Raw genomic sequence first — 18,197 nt, forward strand, 5'->3', positions numbered from 1 at the left:
GATTGTAAAGGGGACACTTCCTGGTGCCTCGGTTTCCTCATATGTAAATGGGGGTGATGATAGAACCTATCCCTAAGGGTTGTTTCAAGGATTATGTGAGTTATATAACACAAAGTTATGTGTAAAGTTAGGGTGACTGTGACTTATTATCCAACTGGGATATCTTGGTCCCAGACAAGTGTTAAACCAGGCTGGATGTGAGGACAACAGACGTGAACCAGGGCCATGTGTGGGCCGTGTGGTCGCCTGGTGAAAAGGGCTCAGAATAGTACCTGCTACACACTCAGCATCACAGAAGCATTTGATACAGTTAATGTCTTAGAGCCTCAAGACATCCCACAAGGCGGGCTGTGTCACCCAGAAAAGGGAAACAACCCTCCAAAGGCCACAGTAAGTGGCAGAGCTGGGACCTGGCTCAGGGCTCCCAGGCCCCTCTCAGGCCTGCCTGGGTTCTCAGAGCCTCCAACTGTTCCTCATGTGTGTTATGGCTCCTTACCTGCCTGCTCCAGCACCCGCTGACCACCAACTGCAGCCAGGCACCCGGGAGCCAGCCAGTGTGCCCATCATATAGTGCAGAAAGCAGGCCCAGAGGGGCCAGATTCTTGCCCAAGGTCTGCTGCCCCAGGCCTCCAGCCTCCCATTGTTGTTCAGTCACTAAGTCGTGTCCGACTCCTTATGACCCCATGGACTGCAGCTCACCAGGTTTCCTTCTTGCCCAGGGCCACCTCCATGGGCCCAAGGCCTGGGGTTCTGGGAGATGACTCTCCATTCTAGAGCACATAATCAGTCCCACCTCTTGGTCTCCTGCAGCAACTACATGGGAAGAACCTGGTTTTTAGTGATGGCTACGTGGTAAAAGAGACGATTGGTGTGGGCTCCTACTCTGAGTGCAAGCGCTGTGTCCACAAAGCCACCAACATGGAGTATGCTGTCAAGGTGAGCCTCATGACCTTGTCCGGGCCAAGGCTGCTCGGCTGGGGTGGAGGCGGTGGGTGATGTAGCCCTGGCCCTCTGGTTGGGGAGGGGTGTTGCTGGAAGCTCTGTGGATGGGTGAAAGGTGTGGGGCTGAGACTCCACGCCCTGCAGCATGGGGCTCTGTGGCAGGTCGGGACTCTGGAGCTGATCCCCCAACGCCGCCACATGCACCCCCTTTCCTCAGGTCATCGACAAGAGCAAGCGAGACCCCTCAGAAGAGATTGAAATTCTTCTGCGGTACGGGCAGCACCCCAACATCATCACTCTGAAAGATGTGAGTGGGGGTCCTTGAGGGTGGGGTTGGGACACGGGCCCTCAATTCTCGGACGGGTCTCGGGGTTGCCATCCCTTTGACTTCTGATCCTCCTCTGCTCATGGATGAGAGGTCCACTGAGGTGCCTCTAGTCTGGCTGCACCAGGTGCCCTCCCTGGGTGATGCTGACATTCTCTGAGAGCATTCTTGCCCTCAGGACAGAGCCAGCATCATGTCCAGGGGCCCAGGTGAAAGCCCTGCCAGGGTGATGAGACACAGAGCAGAGCACAGGCCCAAGCCTCAGGTCTTGCCTCCCTGGCCCAGTGAGCTGGTGACCAAGGAGCCCAGGCCTGGCGTCGAGAGGAGGGGCCTGATGGTGAGGTCTCTGGCAGGTGTACGATGACGGAAAACACGTGTACCTGGTGACAGAGCTGATGCGGGGAGGGGAGCTGCTGGATAAGATCCTACGGCAGAAATTCTTCTCAGAACGTGAGGCCAGCTTCGTCCTGCACACCATCAGCAAGACCGTGGAGTATCTGCACTCCCAGGGGGTAAGTCTTGAGTAGGAGGGCACCGAGTGGGCCTGGGGCAGGGAGCACCCTGGGGTCTTACCATCAACAGAGTGCATGGACCATGATTGGCCCAGAAAGTGGCAGTCTTCCACCAGCCAGCCAGAGGGGAGACTCGAGATGCGTGAGTGGGCCAGTGGATGGAGGTAAGGAAGGAAACGAGGGACAGGTGAGGCCACATTGTGAAAAGGAACATTTATTCAGGACCTAGGCAGGCATCATGCTGAGTTCCTTCCTGCATTATCTCAACTGATTTCACAACAACTCTATTAGATAGATGCTGTTCTTGGCCTCACTTTATAGTTATGGAAGCTGAGGCTCAGAGATGTGAGCTCACTTGCCCAAGGTCACACAGCCTGGGAAGAAGGGAGCCAGAGTGTTTGACTGAGAAATTCGGGTGGGGAGCTACAGATGCAGAGTAGTTTTGAGTTAGGAAGCAGCAAGATCACTGTGGGAGCTTCAAGGCTTCAGGGAGAAATCAGGCTGTGGGTTCAGCTGTCAGGACAAGAGGAAGTGAATGTAGGAGGAAATGCTGCTGGAAACACAGGCTAATTTCTTTACAATATTGTGGTGGTTTTTGCTGTACATCGACATGAATCAGCCACAGGTACACGTGTCCCCCCATCCTGAACCCCCCTCCCACCTCCCTCCGCACCCCATCCCTCTGGGTTGTCCCAGAGCACTGGCTTTGAGTGCTCCGCTTCATGCATCGACCTTGCACTGGTCATCTATTTCACATATGGTAATATACATGTTTCAGTGCTGTTCTGTCAAATCATCCCACCCTCGCCTTCTCCCAGAGTCCAAAAGTCTGTTCTTTACATCTGTGTCTCTTTTGCTGCCTTTCATATAGGATTGTCGTTACCATCTTTCTAAATTCCATATGTATGTGTTAATATACTGGTGTTAATATATTGGTGTTTTTCTTTCTGACTTACTTCACTCTGTATAATAGGCTCCCGGTTCATCCACCTCATTAGAACTGACTCAAATGCCAAAAATGTCTTTCTGCGATTGGTTTATTGGATTCACAATCTCTGCAAGGTTCATATTTTTCATTCACTTATCATACCCCTTAAGCCTCTTATAAAACTGAGATAAAATTTGCCTACAGTGGATCTTCAGTGTACAATTTGATGAGTTTCATTAAATGTGTACATCCATGTCACCTCCATAGTAAAACCTCTCTCTGCTGCCACTGACTTGAAGAGAGCAGTTCTGTGGAATGTCCCACATTATTTACTTATTTATTTGGCCGCACTGCAGAACATATTGAATCTTAGTTCCCCAACCAGGGATTGAATCTATAACCCTTGCATTGGCAGCATGAAATCTTAAGCACTGGACCATCAGGGAAGTCCCAGTCCCCCATTTTGAATGTGTTTGCTTCCTTGTGACATCATTTTAATTGTTTCTCTATTGCTTATATTTCCTGTAAACTGCAGGATGCTCTGAAGTCTTAATTAGATTTTGCTTCAACTTCTTTTTGGGAGCAAGGAGTCAAAAATCACTCCATGGGAGGTGCAGTGAATTTTGCACAGCCTCATGTCCAGGAGCCAGTGTCTCATTGCCCCTGTTAGTCATCACAGTCTGGGGATGGGTGAATGGGTGTCAGGCAGTGGGTGGGTGTGAGGTGTATCATGGAGATTCTCACCAACCTTTCATGCAATGGTTTCAGCTTTTCGTGACATTTCCCTGAATCAATCATTTCATTAGAATTTGCAAAAATAGCAATGTGTGATTCTGTCTAACTTATTGGGGGGATTCTTTTGTTAAAAAGAACTTTATCTTATCACCAGAGGTCTAGATTGGTTACTGCATGGTCGTATTTGAAGTGGTTTTGTATTTTGAAATGACCAGTGCAAACAGACTGATATGGAAATGTGTCAGGTCAGACAGTACATAGGCTTCCTTTTCCTGTTTTGTTCTCACGTGAGTACTAGCTAGCATTGCCTGAAGAAGGTTTAGAAGATAGAGCTGAAGTGGTGAGTTTCCAGCAGGCCACCTAAAGCTCAGAGCAGGGACGGCTGTACCTCAGAGCTCATAGGATATTAGTTCCCTCAACGAGGGATTTAACCTGCACCATCAGCTGTGAAAGTTCAGAGTCCTAACCACTGGACCACCAGGAAATTAACCAGGGAAGGGCTTTTCTAGAGTGGGAGCTGCTTCCAAAAGTAGTGAGGCTCTCTATGAGGGGTAGGTGAGCTCCAAGTACAAACATTCACTCTGTAAAGGTGTCATGGGAGAATACTATTTCTTGCCCAAAGGACATCTTTGGGATTTTGGAACCCGTGGGCCCTAAAGTTTCTCCAGGCCAGAATACTGGAGTGGGTACCCTTTCCCTTCTCCAGGGGATCTTCTCAACCCAGGAATCAAACCCCGGTCTCCCACATTGCAGGCAGATTCTTTACCAACTGCCGCTAAAGTTTCTGGCCCTTTCCAAATACTAGGGGAAAATGATGAGGAAATTGGAAACTCTCATGGAGGTTTCTGGAGGGAGATTCTCGAGCCGTTTACACTTTGGCAGCATCTGTGGTCCAGAAGCCAGAAATCTCATAACAGCTGAGGAATGAGGAGGGGGTGACCAGTTCTGGGCCCTCCTATTTGTTTTAATGTTATCTTCACATTGAAATGTCACATAAACAGGTCATCATGTACAATTCAATAAGTCTTCAAAAAGTGAATTCACCCACGTAACCAGCCCCAGAGCAGACAGGCCTGTGCCTCTCAGCTTAGTTCCCCAACCAGGAATTGAACCCACACCCTCAGCAATGAAAACTGGGAGTCCTAACCACTGGACCACCAGGGAACTCCTCAGGGAAGGGCTTTCTAGAGTGAGAGCTGAAGGATTTCTAGTTTCCCCCAAGCCCCTCGAGCTCCTTCCACTCTCCCTCCTCAAAGATAACCGTTCTAAGCTGACTTCTAATTTTATATAAATGTACTCGTTCATATCTGACTTCAGCCACTCAGCACTCTGAGATTCACCTGTGATGTTGTATGGCTTCTGTTCCCTCAGTCTCATTGCTCTGTGGTGTCTACTGTGTGAATAGACCACAGTTTAATGATCCTTTCTACTGTTAATGGACATGGATTGTTACTAGTTTACTTATTCTTTTAAAGAAGGTATTCAAGAAGGAAGGAGTTGATAGTGATGCTGGTCCCTTCGGCATATTGCTTCACAAAGCTGATAAAGTAAGATTTTGATGATATTCAGGATTCTTCCTTTTTGGCTGCTGTGGGTCTCGGTTGCAGGATGCGGGCTCTTTAGTTTTGGCTCATGTGATCTAGTTCCTTGACAAGAGACTGGACTGCGTTCAGAGCCCCCTGCTTTGGGAGCTTGGAGTCTTAGCCACTGGACCACCAGGGGTGTCTCTGTTACCAGATTTTGACTATGACAAGCAACGCTGCCCTGCCGTTCTCACACTTGTCTCCCGTGAACACTTGTCCACTGTAACCCAGGAGTAAACAGAACAGGGCAATCGCTGGGTCACCGTGCAGGGTATGTTCATCTTGAGTAGATGCTCCTAGGTTTCTAAAGTTGTTTTACATATTTATACTCTCCAGAAGTGTGTGAGAGTCCTGTTACTTGCCAACACTTGGCATTTTCCATCTTTTTAATTATAGCCACTCTAAGAGATGAGGAGTGGTATCCCACAGTGGTTTTAATTTACGTTTTCCGGATGACTGATGAAGTTGAGCACCTCTTCGGCAGTTTATTGCCATTTGGACATCCTCTTTTATGGAAAGTCGGTTCAAGACTTTTGTCCACTAAATGAAATTGGGTTGTCTGCTTTTTTTCATCTTATTTTGCAAGAGTTCTTTGTTTAATATGTGGAGCCCTTTCAAGTCTCTAGCTTCCCTCAGGGCCCCAGGGTGCCGAGAACAGCCTGTCTGAGAACTCAATAGTGCTTTGCACTTTGACTTCTCTGTTTAACCGGATGACTTATGTAGAAGAATGTCACCCTTTATCTGTGTGTGTGGCTGGTCACAGGTGCCCTGATGCACATCCTCCGATGATGCAGGCGATGACAGAGGACTTTGCTGCCACTGGCATCACAGAGCACTTTCCACAGGCCAGACAGATTCTCAGTATACATCCACTCACTTACCTGTTTCAACCAATCTCTGAAGAAGATGTGAGTATTAGGTCACCCATTTTATAGGTGAGGAAACTGAGGCTCTGGGAGCTTAAGGAAAAGTCTCATAGCTAAACTGGCTTTAGAGTCTGTGCTTCTTCCTTGCATATGATTGGCTGCTGCTTTGGACACATCTGTGCCCTCATTTTCCTGCCCTTCTTGTCCTCTAATTTGCAAGGGCTTCTTAACAAGCACTCGCTGTATCTTGATATCCAGCATGATGGTGGGGTTCACCCAGGAAGTGCTGGGGTTACTATGGCAGCAGCTGTCATTTTCCAGGCCCTGTGCCACATACTTCTGGTACATAACTCGTATGTGCCTTCCTGTAACGCTGGGGGCCGAGCACTCTTATCAGCCCCGTTTTGCAGGTGGCAAAACCAAAGGCTGGAGAGGTTCAGTAACACATCATGATCACACAGCTGCTGCCGGTAGAGCCAGGATTCACACTGCAGCCCGTCTGCCTCCTGACTGAAATCACAACTTCACTAGAGCCACAGCCTGTGACTCAGTGGCTGCGTTTGGCCTGCGCAACGTGGGTGTTTTCTTGGTTTGGTAATTTGGTTTGGTAATTTGGCTGCTTTTGAAACCTGGGCCCAAGTTGCTGTGTAGTGATTATCACCTGGAGAGAGCAGCAACTGCCTCTGGAGCCTGTTGGCCTGGCTCCACAGGGACTGTGCAGGGATCCTCTCATAAAGTCAACTAACCGGCGAGATTCGGCCAATCTAATCTGCAAGGTCTCTTGTGTTTCAGAGGTGTGATTCATTAATTCATGACACAGAGTTCACATAGCGCTTGCTGTGTGCACGTCCCTGTGCTGGGTCCTGGGGGTGAGCAGGCATTCCACAGAGAGATATGGCTGTTCATGGCTTAAAGACCCCCCTCTGACCTGAGCTCCAGGCGCTGGAGGGATGTGGTGGACAATGAGGCTAGAACGGACAGCTGGGCTCTCCACACCAGGATGGGGACTTCAGACTTTATCTCGAAGTAGTAGGGAGCCAATGAAGGTTTTTCACAGCTCTCAGGGAGGTACCATGAGTTCATGGGAGAAGGAAGGTAAAATGAGTTTAGTCTGGGATTGTTGGGCGTGAGAGGTTAGGGGACATTCAGTGGTTGCCATCTGGTCAGCAGCTGTGTGATCCTGGACTCAGGAAAGTTCCGGGTTAGTGTCAGAGATCTGAGAGTTGTCAATAATTAGGTGAGAGTTAGTGACTCTGAATGGAATCATGAAGAGAGAGAGGGTGTGGATGAAAAGTAAGTGGAATGGGTCATTCCTCAGGTTACACACAAGCACAGGGGACCAGGGGAGAGTCATGTTCTTAAAGCCTCCATTTCTTCAGCAGGTGTTTATTGAATACCTACTATGTGCTGGGACCTGTTCTTAATGCTGGGATGCAGCAGTGAGCAAAACACTCATGGAGCTTACGTTCCAGTGGGTGGGTTCTGAAGACGATGAAGTAAATATCCAACAGTGGTAAATGCTGTGGATAAAGATAAAACAGGGTGAGGAGATTAAGGAGTACTGGTCTGTGGTTGCTATTTTCTATGGAATGGACCAGGTGACATTTTATATTTTCTATGGAATGGTCCAGGGAAGGCCTTACTGGTAAGGTGACATTTGAGCTGAAACCTGAAAGAAATAAGAGAATGAGCCAGGCAGATGCCTAAGGGAAGAATATTCCAGAAAAAGGGAACAGCAAGTTCAAAGACCCTGGGGCGGGAGTGTGCTTAGCACGTTGAAGGAAGAGCAAAGAGGCTGGCGTGGCCAAAGCCAGCTAAGCAAGGGAAGGAGTGCTAGAGGACCAGAGTGCCAGTGATGTGGGTGAGGGGTTGGGGAGAGAGGAGGTGAGGCCAGCAGGCCATTGTAAAGACTTTTCTTCCTAAGAGGGGAACCCTTGGAGGTGACATGATCTGACTTACATTTAACAGGATCACTCTGGCTGCTCTGTTTAGAACAGGCCATAGGAGATGAGACAGAAGCAGGGAGACCGGTTAGGAGGTTGTTGCCGTAATCCAGGGGAGGGATGATAATGGCTGGGATCCGCATGCTGCCAGTAGAGGGGCGGAGAAGTGCCTGGGCTCTGGACTTTAAAAAAAAAACATTTATTTATTTGACTGTACCAGGTCTTAGTTGCGGCACTCCAGATCTTTATGGCATGTGGGATCTAGTTCCCTGACCAGGGATCAAACCTGGGCCCCCTGCACTGGGAGCATAGAGTCTTAACCACTAGACCACTATCCAGGGAAGTCCCTGGATATATGTTAATGGTAGAGCCAGCAGTGTTCGCTGATGGATTGATCGAGGAATATGAGGAAGAAAAGAGGAATTAAGAATGACTCTTTAAAATTTTGACCCATGCAATGGGAAGGATGGAGTTGCCATTAGGTCACACGTGTGGCCCCCCGCTTCCCAGGTGGCACTCGTGGTAAATGCAGGAGACAAAGAGACTTGGGTTTGATCTCTGAGTCAGAAAGACCCCCTGCGGTAGGAAATGGCAACCCACTCCAGGATTCTTGCCTGGAAAATTCCATGGACAGAGGGACCTGACAGGCTTCCGTCCATGGGGCTGCACAGTTGGACCCAGCTGAGGAATGCACGCACAGCCATTGACCTGGAGGGTTCAGGTTGGTGACACCAGCAGCAGCAAGGCCCCTTGGCTGCCATCCCCCCTTCAGATTCAGGGTCCTTCTGCCCCCTCTCTGGGCCCATCTTCTGACTCTCCCATCCCCGGGAGTGGGCCTGGGCCCCCGGCAGCCTGCCCACATGGAGAACTGACCTGGACCCTCTGCCCCCAGGTCGTGCACAGGGACCTCAAGCCCAGCAACATCCTGTACGTGGACGAGTCTGGGAACCCTGAGTGCCTGCGCATCTGTGACTTTGGCTTTGCCAAGCAGCTGCGGGCTGAGAACGGGCTCCTCATGACACCTTGCTACACCGCCAACTTCGTGGCACCTGAGGTGAGTGGCCCGGCCTCCTCGGCTTAAGAGTCAGGGGGGGCCTGGCACAGGCTCCTTGTGTCCCTTCCAGAGGCCCTACACTGTCCAGGACGCTGGTCTGTGTGGCCTCGGTCCAGGTACCATGGGGAGATCAGTCCACACCTGGGACCCTTGTCCTGCACTTTGGGGAGTAGCAGGCAGGCATATGCCCCTCTCAGCCCGACCACCCTCCCCTGCCCACCTTCCTGCCAGGTCCTGAAGCGCCAGGGCTATGATGAAGGCTGTGACATTTGGAGCCTGGGCATTCTGCTGTACACCATGCTGGCGGGGTGAGTGCCCCTCTGGCCTGCACCCTGTCTGCCCCCGCCCCTTCCTCCAGCCCTAGTGTACAGGCTGGGGTGGTGCTTGTCTGATGGGAGAGACTCATCCCTGCTTCAGGAGGGGCTGGAGACAAGAATGTGGTGCTGCCTTTGGGAGCTCCACCTTGGGGAGGAAGTGCCTCCTTTGGGGGCACCCACTCCGAAGGGGGAGACACAGTTCCCCCTCGCCACCCCAGCTGCCAGGATAGAGGCCAGAGGCTATACCCACACCGGGTGGACTTTCCTCCAGATACACTCCATTTGCCAATGGACCCAGTGACACACCAGAGGAAATCCTGACCCGGATCGGCAGTGGCAAGTTCACCCTCAGTGGAGGGAACTGGAACACGGTTTCAGACACAGCTAAGGTGAGTCTGTAAGGCCTGGACCCTGCTCACTTAGGGCTGGGGAGGCAGGGTCCCATCCCAAGGCTTTTCGGCATTTCACAGACAGGTGACTGGCAGCCTCATTTCTCCAAGTGGAATATCACACATATCTCTGTTGCTGTATTTCTGCAAGTGGAAGATTCCCAGGCAGACTGCTGCCCCCTCCCCTGCCCTCTATCTTGTGTATTGTTTGGACAACTTGGTGATTGTTCACTGGCCCGTCCTGTGTTCTGGGCCCTGAAGGGGGACAGAGGGCTGCATCGTCACGGCCCCTGCCTCCTGGAGACTTAGTGTGAGGAGAGAGACAGGCTTGCACACAAGGGGACAGAGAGGCAGGCCCTCCTGGTCAGAGGTATAGGCAGTGGAGACCCAGGCAGAGCTACAGGCCACCAGGCAGACAGGCCTTCTCAGAGGAGGGAACATTTGCGCTTTCAGTACCAAACAACAGGTCCCAGTGGTGGGAACCTCTGTGTCAGACACTGGGTTTAGTCCTTAGTGAACAGTACCCCCTTGCATTGACCTTATGCTGCTGCTGCTGCTAAGTTGCTTCAGTCGTGTCTGACTCTGTGCGACCCCATAGACGGCAGCCCACCAGGCTCCCCCGTCCCTGGGATTCTCTAGGCAAGAATACTGGAGTGAGTCGCCATTTCCTTCTCCAATGCATGAAAGTGAAAAGTGAAAGTGAAGTCACTCGGTTCACTTTCATGAAAGTGAAAGTGTGTCCGACTCTTAGTGACCCCATGGATTGCAGCCCACCAGGCTCCTCCGTCCACGGGATTTTCCAATCAAGAGTACTGGAGTGGGGTGCCATTGCCTTCTCCGATTGACCTTATGAGTTGGGTACTTTTGTCATCCTGTTTCTCAGAGGGGAAGCTGAGGCTCAGAGAGTCAAAGTAACTTGCCCAGGATATGCAGTTGATGAGCAGCAGAGTCAGGTTTTGATCCTTCCCAGCCCCAGCCTTTGGTTCTTCCCACATTCCTGCATGACTAGACAGTGAAAGAGAAAAGAAAGAGCCTTCCAGGAAGAAATCCCCAAAAAGGGCATGTGCCACTCGAGGAGGCCCTGGAGCAGTGTGGAGAATGGATTGCACGGGCTACTGCAAAGGTCCAGGCAGGATACTGCAGGAAACGGCTGCCTTAGCCATTCCGCATCAGCCAGGCCCAGCACTCTGCTCCCCTGCTAGCCTCTCCGACCAACCCCCTTGCCTGCTCTTCCCCAGGACCTGGTGTCCAAGATGCTGCACGTAGACCCCCACCAGCGCCTCACAGCCAAGCAGGTCCTGCAGCACCCGTGGATCACCCAGAAAGACAAGCTTCCGCAGAGCCAGCTGTCACACCAGGACCTGCAGCTTGTGAAGGTACCACCACCCTAGGCTTCCAGGCCACAGGGGCCCAAGCCAGGGTTCCATGGGCAAGGACTCAGGGTGGTAGAGCCAGGAGATGCCACGTGCGTCTCTCCCCAGGGAGCCCCTGTCTGACATGCCAGGGTGTTGACAGTGCACTCATGGCCGCCAGTCCTTTGGAGGTGGGCACAGCTCCTGCCCTCTGAAGCCTCCAGTCTGAGGGAGGAGGCCAGACTGATGACCATGAAGAGCCACCACGGCAGGATTAACAGGAGACTGGGTGGGCTGTGGAACCCTGGGAGGGGCTGGCTTAGCCCTGGAGTGCATGTACCTCCCACCCTCGTGAACTGAGTCCCCCTTGTCTCCCAGGGAGCCATGGCAGCTACCTACTCAGCGCTCAACAGCTCCAAGCCCACCCCTCAGCTGAAGCCCATCGAGTCATCTATCCTGGCGCAGCGGCGGGTGAGGAAGCTGCCATCCACCACCCTGTGAAGGGCCCGAGCGTCCAGGCCGCAGGGCGGTGCTAGCTGGATGGAGGCAGCGTGCTTGCTTCCCAGAGGAAGCAGGCCTGAATCCCAGGGCCAGAGGGAGCGGAGCCCCAAGGGGCCCAAGAAGCAGCCAGCCCGAATCACCCCAGGGAGGGTGTGAGAAGTGCCTTCTCCTTCCCCAGGACGGACTCTTCTCGGCTCAGGCTCTGCTGGTTGAAATCGATTCACTGTACAAACTCTTTATCTATTTTTAAGGACAAAATGGCATCAACCACCATGGATTTCTACAAGATCCATTTGCCTTTCTGGGAGCAGAAGTAGCCAGTGGAGCCCCAGGAGGGCGCTAAGTCACACAAGGGCGCTCTGTGGCTGAGACCCCTTAGAGCAGCTTTAGGATTGCCTCAGGGGGACCCCCACGATTGTTCGTCTGTAGCCATCTGCACCCACCTCCGAGGCAGTCCGGCGTCCCCTCCCAGAGCCTTTGGCTGTTTAGCAGAACTTGCTCTATCCCGGTTGGCTCCTTTTCTGTTCTGTTGTGCTGCGGAGGGGAAGGTCTGGAACCACTTTCTGCTAGAGGAGAGGACCAAGGCCCTGTGGCTCCCAGCTCCAGGCACCAGCATCCACCCCTGGGTCCCTTGCAGTCAGGTCGAGCAGTCCCTGAAGGAGCATCGAGAAAGCACTTTCTGGCTGACTTCTGTTGGAGTCCGCCACAGGACAGAGTTCACGAGAGGCCTGTGGGGCGGGCCGAGAGGGGCCGGAGCTTTTTTCATTTCTTCCTCAGCTGGTAACTCAGGGTTCATCTGTCCATGGCCTTTCTAATAAACTTACAGTTGAATTGAAGCATGCTCGCCTCCGCTTGTCATCCCTGGATTTGCCCGCCCTCTGCTGTTGGGTGTTGAGGTCTTCGGCCATGATCGGGACTGGGCCCGAGCCAGTTAGCCCAGTGCTTGGAGCTCAGCTGGGGAGCAGTGGGAGTCCCACTGGCTCTCCCCATTTCTGCCATGGATTCCATTATCGTATTGATAATAGTAATGGGATTATTAGCCACTTGTGACCAAGTGCCAGGCACTGTGCCTGAGCCTTACGTGTGTTTCTCATTTGATCTTTTTTTAAATTATTTTATTTTTGGCTGTGCTGGGTCTTCACTGCTGTGCTCAGGCTTTCTCTAGTTGCAGCAATAGGGGGTGGGGGCTACTCTCTGTGGTGCACAAGCTTCTCATTGCAGGGGCTTCTCTTGTTGCAAAGCATGGGCTCTAGGCATGCAGGCTTCAGTAATTGTTGTATGTGGGCTCAGTTTGGTGACCTTTGACCTCCAGACCACAGGCTTAGTAGTTGTGGGACACAGGCTTAGTTGCTCTGAGGTGTGTAGCATCTTCCCAGACCAGGGATCAAACCTGTGTCCCCTGCATTGGCAGGCGGATTCTTAACCACTGAACCTGTAGGAAAGTCCTTCTCATTTAATCTTAACTCTGTGAGGAAGATGCTATCATGTTACTGCTGCTGCTAAGTCACTTCAGTCGTGTCTGACTCTGTGTGACCCCATAGACGGAAGCCCACCCAGGCTCCCCCTTCCCTGGGATTCTCCAGGCAAGAACACTGGAGTGGGTTGCCATTTCCTTCTCCAGTGTGTGAAAGTGGAAAGTGAAAAGTGAAAGTGAAGTCGCTCAGTCGTGTCCGACCCTTAGCGACCCCACGGACTGCAGCCTACCAGGCTCCTCCATCCATGGGATTTTCTAGGCAAGAGTACTGGAGTGGCTTGCCATTGCCTTCTCCGATCATGTTACTATCCCTGTTTAAAAGATGGGGAAACTGAGGCTTGGGGTGGAGGGAATTGACATTTCCTCACACGGTAAATTTCCTCTGGGTACCTATTCTGGCCCTGTCCCAGATGCCAGTGAACCAAGTAGAAAACAAGGTCATTGTTTTCCTGGACTTACTTCTTAGTGGAGAAACAGACAGTTAAACAAAGGTCAGCTACTGGTGAAACATGCAGAGTGAAACTGGGGTGAGAGATAAGGTGATCAGGGAAGGCCTCTCAGGGGAGGTGACCCAGAAGCTGAGACCTGAATGATGAGAAGGGCCCAGCCAGGACCAGGAGACAGAGGGCAGGGTCAGAACAAAGGCACCAAGGAGGAAATAGGCCGTGCTCAGGGACTGGAGAGAAGCCAACAAGACTGTGGTGTCAGGGCCAGGGGGTTACCTGAGATGAGGCTCAGAAGGAAGGCAGAGGCCAGACATGCTGGGTTTATAGGCTAGGGTAAGGAGTTAGGGTTCAGTTCTAGATGAGATGCCAGCTCCTAAAGGAATTTCATGAAGCAGGAAAGTGACACGATTTGATTTATATTTTAGAAAAATCACTCTAACTAATGTGTAGAGAATGGATAGGGGGAGAAGGGGGAGAGGGCAGGCAGGAAGCAAAGTGACCAGTGGCTTCTGTAGTAGCTCACACAAGCAAGGAGGTCACCTGGACTAGGGTGGTGGGAGTGGAGAGCAGAGGGAGTGAACAGGGTCCAGATAAGCTTTGCAGCTAAAGCAGACAGCACTTGCTATCAGTTTGGATATAGAGACTGAGAAAAAGGGTAGTCATGGATAGTTTCTAGGTTTTTGACTTGAGTTCTTGAGTCCTGAGGGAGACGTTGGGCAGGAGTAGGTTTGAGAACCTTGTTGTTGTTTAGTCACTACATTGTGTCTGGCTCTTTTGTGACCCCAAGGACAGTACTCCGCCAGGCTCCTCTGTCCATGGGATTTCCCAGGCAAGAATACTGGAGTGGGTTACCATTTCCTTCTCCATGAGATCTTCACAGATCAGGGATCGAACCCCTGTCTCCTGCAGTGGCAGGCAGATTCTTTACCACTGAGCCACCAGGGAAGCCCTTGAGAAATTTAGGAGATGCCTTATAAACATCCAAACAGAGGTGTCACCTAAGAGTTGCAATTAGAAGTGGCAGTTTGGGAGAGAGGTCTGGATTGGAAGTCTAAATTTGGGAGCCATTAATTTAGAGAAAGTTTGCAGAGCCAGGAGGTTGGACTTTCAAAATGTGCCCCCTGGACCGGCAGTATCAGCATCACCTGAGAACTTGTCAGAAATGTAGAAACTTAGGGCCATCCCCAGAACTGCTCAATCGGGATCTACATTCTAATGAGATCCACATGTGACTTGTCTGCACATTAAAGTTTGAGAAGTGCTATTGTAGGGACTGCTCATACCAAACACCCTTTTCCAACAACACAAGAGATAACTCTACACATGGACATCACCTAATGGTCAATTCCGAAATCAGACTGATTGTATTTTTTGCAGCCAAGGATAAAAAAGCTCTATACAGTCAGCAAACATAAGGCTTGGAGCTGACTGTGGCTCAGATCATCAGCTCCTTATTGCAAAATTCAGGCTTAAATTGAAGAAAGTAGAGAAAAGCATTAGACCATTCAAGTGTGACCTAAATAAATTCCCTTTTGATTTATACAGTGGAGGTAACGAATAGATCAAGGGATTAGATCTAGTAGATTGCCTGAAGAACTATAGATGGAAGTTCATAACATTGTACAGGAGGCAGTGACCAAAACCATCCCCAAGAAAAAGAAATGCAAGAAGGCAAAGTAGTTGTCTGAGGAGGAAAGAAGAGAAGTGAAAAGCAAGGGAGAAATTGAATTGCAGCACCCACTCCAGTGTTCCTGCCTGGAGAATCCCAGGGACAGCAGAGCCTGGTCGGCTGCCGTCTATGGGGTCGCAGAGTCGGACACGACTGAAGCGACTTAGCAACAGCAGCAGCAGCAGAGAATAGCAAGGAGAGAAAAGAAGGCCTTCTTAAATGAACAATGCAAAGAAATAGAGGAAAACAACAGAATGAGAAAATTGGAGATAGCAAGGGAATATTTTGTGCAAGGATGGGCACAGAAAGGTCAGAAATGGTATGGACCTAACACAAGCAGGGAGAAGGCAATGGCAAGCCACTCCAGTACTCTTGCCTAGAAAATCCCATGGATGGAGGAGCCTGGTAGGCTGCAGTCCGTGGGGTCACTATGGGTCGGACACGAGTGAGCGACTTCACTTTCCCTTTTCACTTTCACACATTGGAGAAGGAAATGGCAACCCACTCCAGTGTTCTTGCCTGGAGAATCCCAGGGACGGGGGAGTCTGGTGGGCTTCTGTCTATGGGGTCACACAGAGTCGGACACGACTGAAGTGACTTAGCAGCAGCAGCAGCAGCAACACAAGCAGAAGAGATTAAGAAGAGGTGGCAAGAATACACAGAAGAACTACACAAAAAAGGTCTTAATGACCCAGAAAACCATGATGGTATGGTCACTCATTTACAGCCAGACATCCTGGAGTGTGAAGTCAAGTGAGCCTTAGAAAGCATTACTACAAAGTTGGTGGAGGTGATAGAATTCCAGCAGAGCTATTCAAAATCCTAAAAGATGATGGTGCTAAAGTGTTGCACTCAATATGTCAACAAACTTGGAAAACTCAGTGGTGGCCAAAGGACTGGAAAAGGTCAGTTTTCATTCCAATCCCAAAGAGGGGCAATGCCAAAGAATGTTTAAACTACCATACAATTGCATTCATTTTACATACTAGTAAGGTTATGCTCAAAATCCTTCAAGCTAGGCTTCAACAGTATGTGAGCCAAGACCTTCCAGATGTACAAACTGGGTTTAGAAAAGGCAGAGGAATCAGAGATCAAATTGCCAACTTTCGTTGGATCATAGAGAAAGTAAGGGAATACCAGAAAAACATCTACTCCTGCTTCATTGACTACTCTAAAGCTTTTGACTGTGTGGATCACAGCAAACTGTGGAAAATTCTTAGAGATGAGAATGCCAGATCATCTTGCCTGTCTCCTGAGAAGCCTGTATACATGTCAAGAAGCAACAGTTAGAACCAGACATGGAACAACTGACTGGTTTCAAATTGGGAAAGGAGTACGTCAAGGCTGTATATTGTCACTCTGATTATTCAACTTCTGTGCAGACTATACCATGTGAAATGCCAGGCTGGATGAATCACAAGCTGGAATCAAGATTTCTGGGAGAAATATCAACAACCTGAGATTTGCAGATGACACCACTCTAATGGCAGAAAGTGAAGAGGAACTAAAGAGCCTCTTGATGAGGGTGGAGGAAGAGAGTGAAAAGACTGGCTTAAAACTCAGTGTTCAAAAAACTAAGATCATGGCATCCAGTCCCATCACTTCATGGCAAATAGATGGGGGAAAAGCGAAAGCGGTGACAGATTTTCTCTTCTTGGGCTCCAAAATCACTACAGTGAATGCAGCCATGAAATTAAAAGATGCTTGCTCTTTGGAAGGAAAGCTGTGACAAACCTAGACAGCATATTAAAAAGTTTAGAGACATCACTTTCTGACAGAGGTCCATATATTCAAAGCTATGGTTTTTCTAGTAATCATGTACAGATGTGAGAGTTGGACCATAAAGAAGGCTGAGCACCAAAGAATTGATGCTTTTGAACTGTGGTGTTGGAGAAGACTCTTGAGAGTCCCTTGGACTGCAAGGAGATCCAACCAGTCTATCTTAAAGGAAGTCAGCTCTGAACATTCATTGGAAGGACTGATGCTGAAGCTGAAGCTCCAGTACTTTCGCCACCTGATTGGAAGAGGGACTCATTGGAACAGACCCTGATGCTGGGAAAGACTGAGGGCAAGAGAGGGGGATGACAGAGGATGAGACGGTTGGATAGCATCACCGGCTCAGTGGACACAAATTTGAACAAACTCGAGGAGATGGTGAAGGACAGGAAATCCTGGCATGCTGCAGTACATGGGGTCGCAAAGAATCAGACACAGTTTAGCGACTGAACGATAATAACAGTTGTAGGGACCGAGAGCAGAGAAGGGGACTGATGGAGAATGAGCAAACACTGGCATTCAGAGGAGATGGCCTTCAGGAGGGAGAGCAAGCAGAGGAAAGGGGACGACAGTGAAGGGGGCCTGCCAGCCGGGCACCGTCCAAAGCTTTACGAACCAGAGGCTTTTGCTTCTGCTATTTCTCAATCTCCTCACTTTACAGATGAGAAAGCAAGGACCCAAGAGATGAGTAAGTCTTATTATGATAGAAGGAGATTCTGACACTAGCGGTTTAACTTCTGAGCTGACCTTGACTTGCAGTTTCTGAGCTAGCAGTCTCCCGACAGGAGCAGGGAAAGCTGCACTGGAACCCCAAAGGCTGAGGAGCTCTCGTGAACACCCACTCACACACGTAGCCCTGAGCCCCTGACCAGGGTATGTTCCAACATTTTCTGTCCCACCCACCACCCGAGGTCATCCACCCTGGACGCCATCATCCTTGCTGGAATCCTGAGGCTCATCCCTGACCCCTTCGTCCACTTCCTACATCCAATCTGCCTTCTGGTCCCATCAGTATTGTTCCCTAAATACTTTAGGGATTCATCCCCTTCTCCCCATCTGCCTCTTTTTTGTTGCTTATTTGTTTTTGTTTTTAATATTTATTATTTATTTATTCCCAGCATCTGCCCTGGAGTGGCTCCCTGCTGTCCACAGAGAGAGCCCAGGCAGTCAGTCCGAGTCTGACAGTCAGTGTCCTGTGTGACCTGGTCCCTACTGAGCCCCAGCATCAGCTCTCATAACTTGTCCCCAGATTGCTCACAAGACCTAAACTTGCCAGGCTCCTGCCTCCACTGGATTCTGCCTGGCTGACTTCTACTCATCCTTTAGGAAAATTCAAATGACACCTCCAGGAAGCCAGCTAGGCCATCCCAGACAGGGTTTGGCAG

At 50.4% G+C, this 18,197-nt stretch overlaps 1 protein-coding gene across 3 annotated transcripts in view; it reads left to right on the plus strand.

Moving 5' to 3' along the window:
• The window catches only part of RPS6KA1 (ribosomal protein S6 kinase A1), a 37,339-nt gene extending 25,056 nt beyond the window's left edge, over positions 1 to 12,283 (plus strand). For all 3 annotated transcript variants that reach the window (XM_055398814.2, XM_088843831.1, XM_088843825.1), the window contains 8 exons: positions 811 to 936; positions 1,160 to 1,249; positions 1,621 to 1,779; positions 8,727 to 8,888; positions 9,120 to 9,196; positions 9,477 to 9,594; positions 10,833 to 10,970; positions 11,325 to 12,283. In XM_055398814.2, the coding sequence (XP_055254789.2) occupies positions 811 to 936; positions 1,160 to 1,249; positions 1,621 to 1,779; positions 8,727 to 8,888; positions 9,120 to 9,196; positions 9,477 to 9,594; positions 10,833 to 10,970; positions 11,325 to 11,447 (993 nt within the window). In that variant the 3' untranslated portion in view covers positions 11,448 to 12,283. The remainder of the gene's footprint in view (positions 1 to 810; positions 937 to 1,159; positions 1,250 to 1,620; positions 1,780 to 8,726; positions 8,889 to 9,119; positions 9,197 to 9,476; positions 9,595 to 10,832; positions 10,971 to 11,324) is intronic.
• The last annotated feature ends 5,914 nt before the right edge of the window (positions 12,284 to 18,197 follow it).

This window comes from Moschus berezovskii, chromosome 2 (assembly GCF_049115385.1).
Source record: "Moschus berezovskii isolate FMDL1 chromosome 2, NW_MosBer_1.0, whole genome shotgun sequence".
Classification (NCBI taxonomy): domain Eukaryota; kingdom Metazoa; phylum Chordata; class Mammalia; order Artiodactyla; family Moschidae; genus Moschus; species Moschus berezovskii.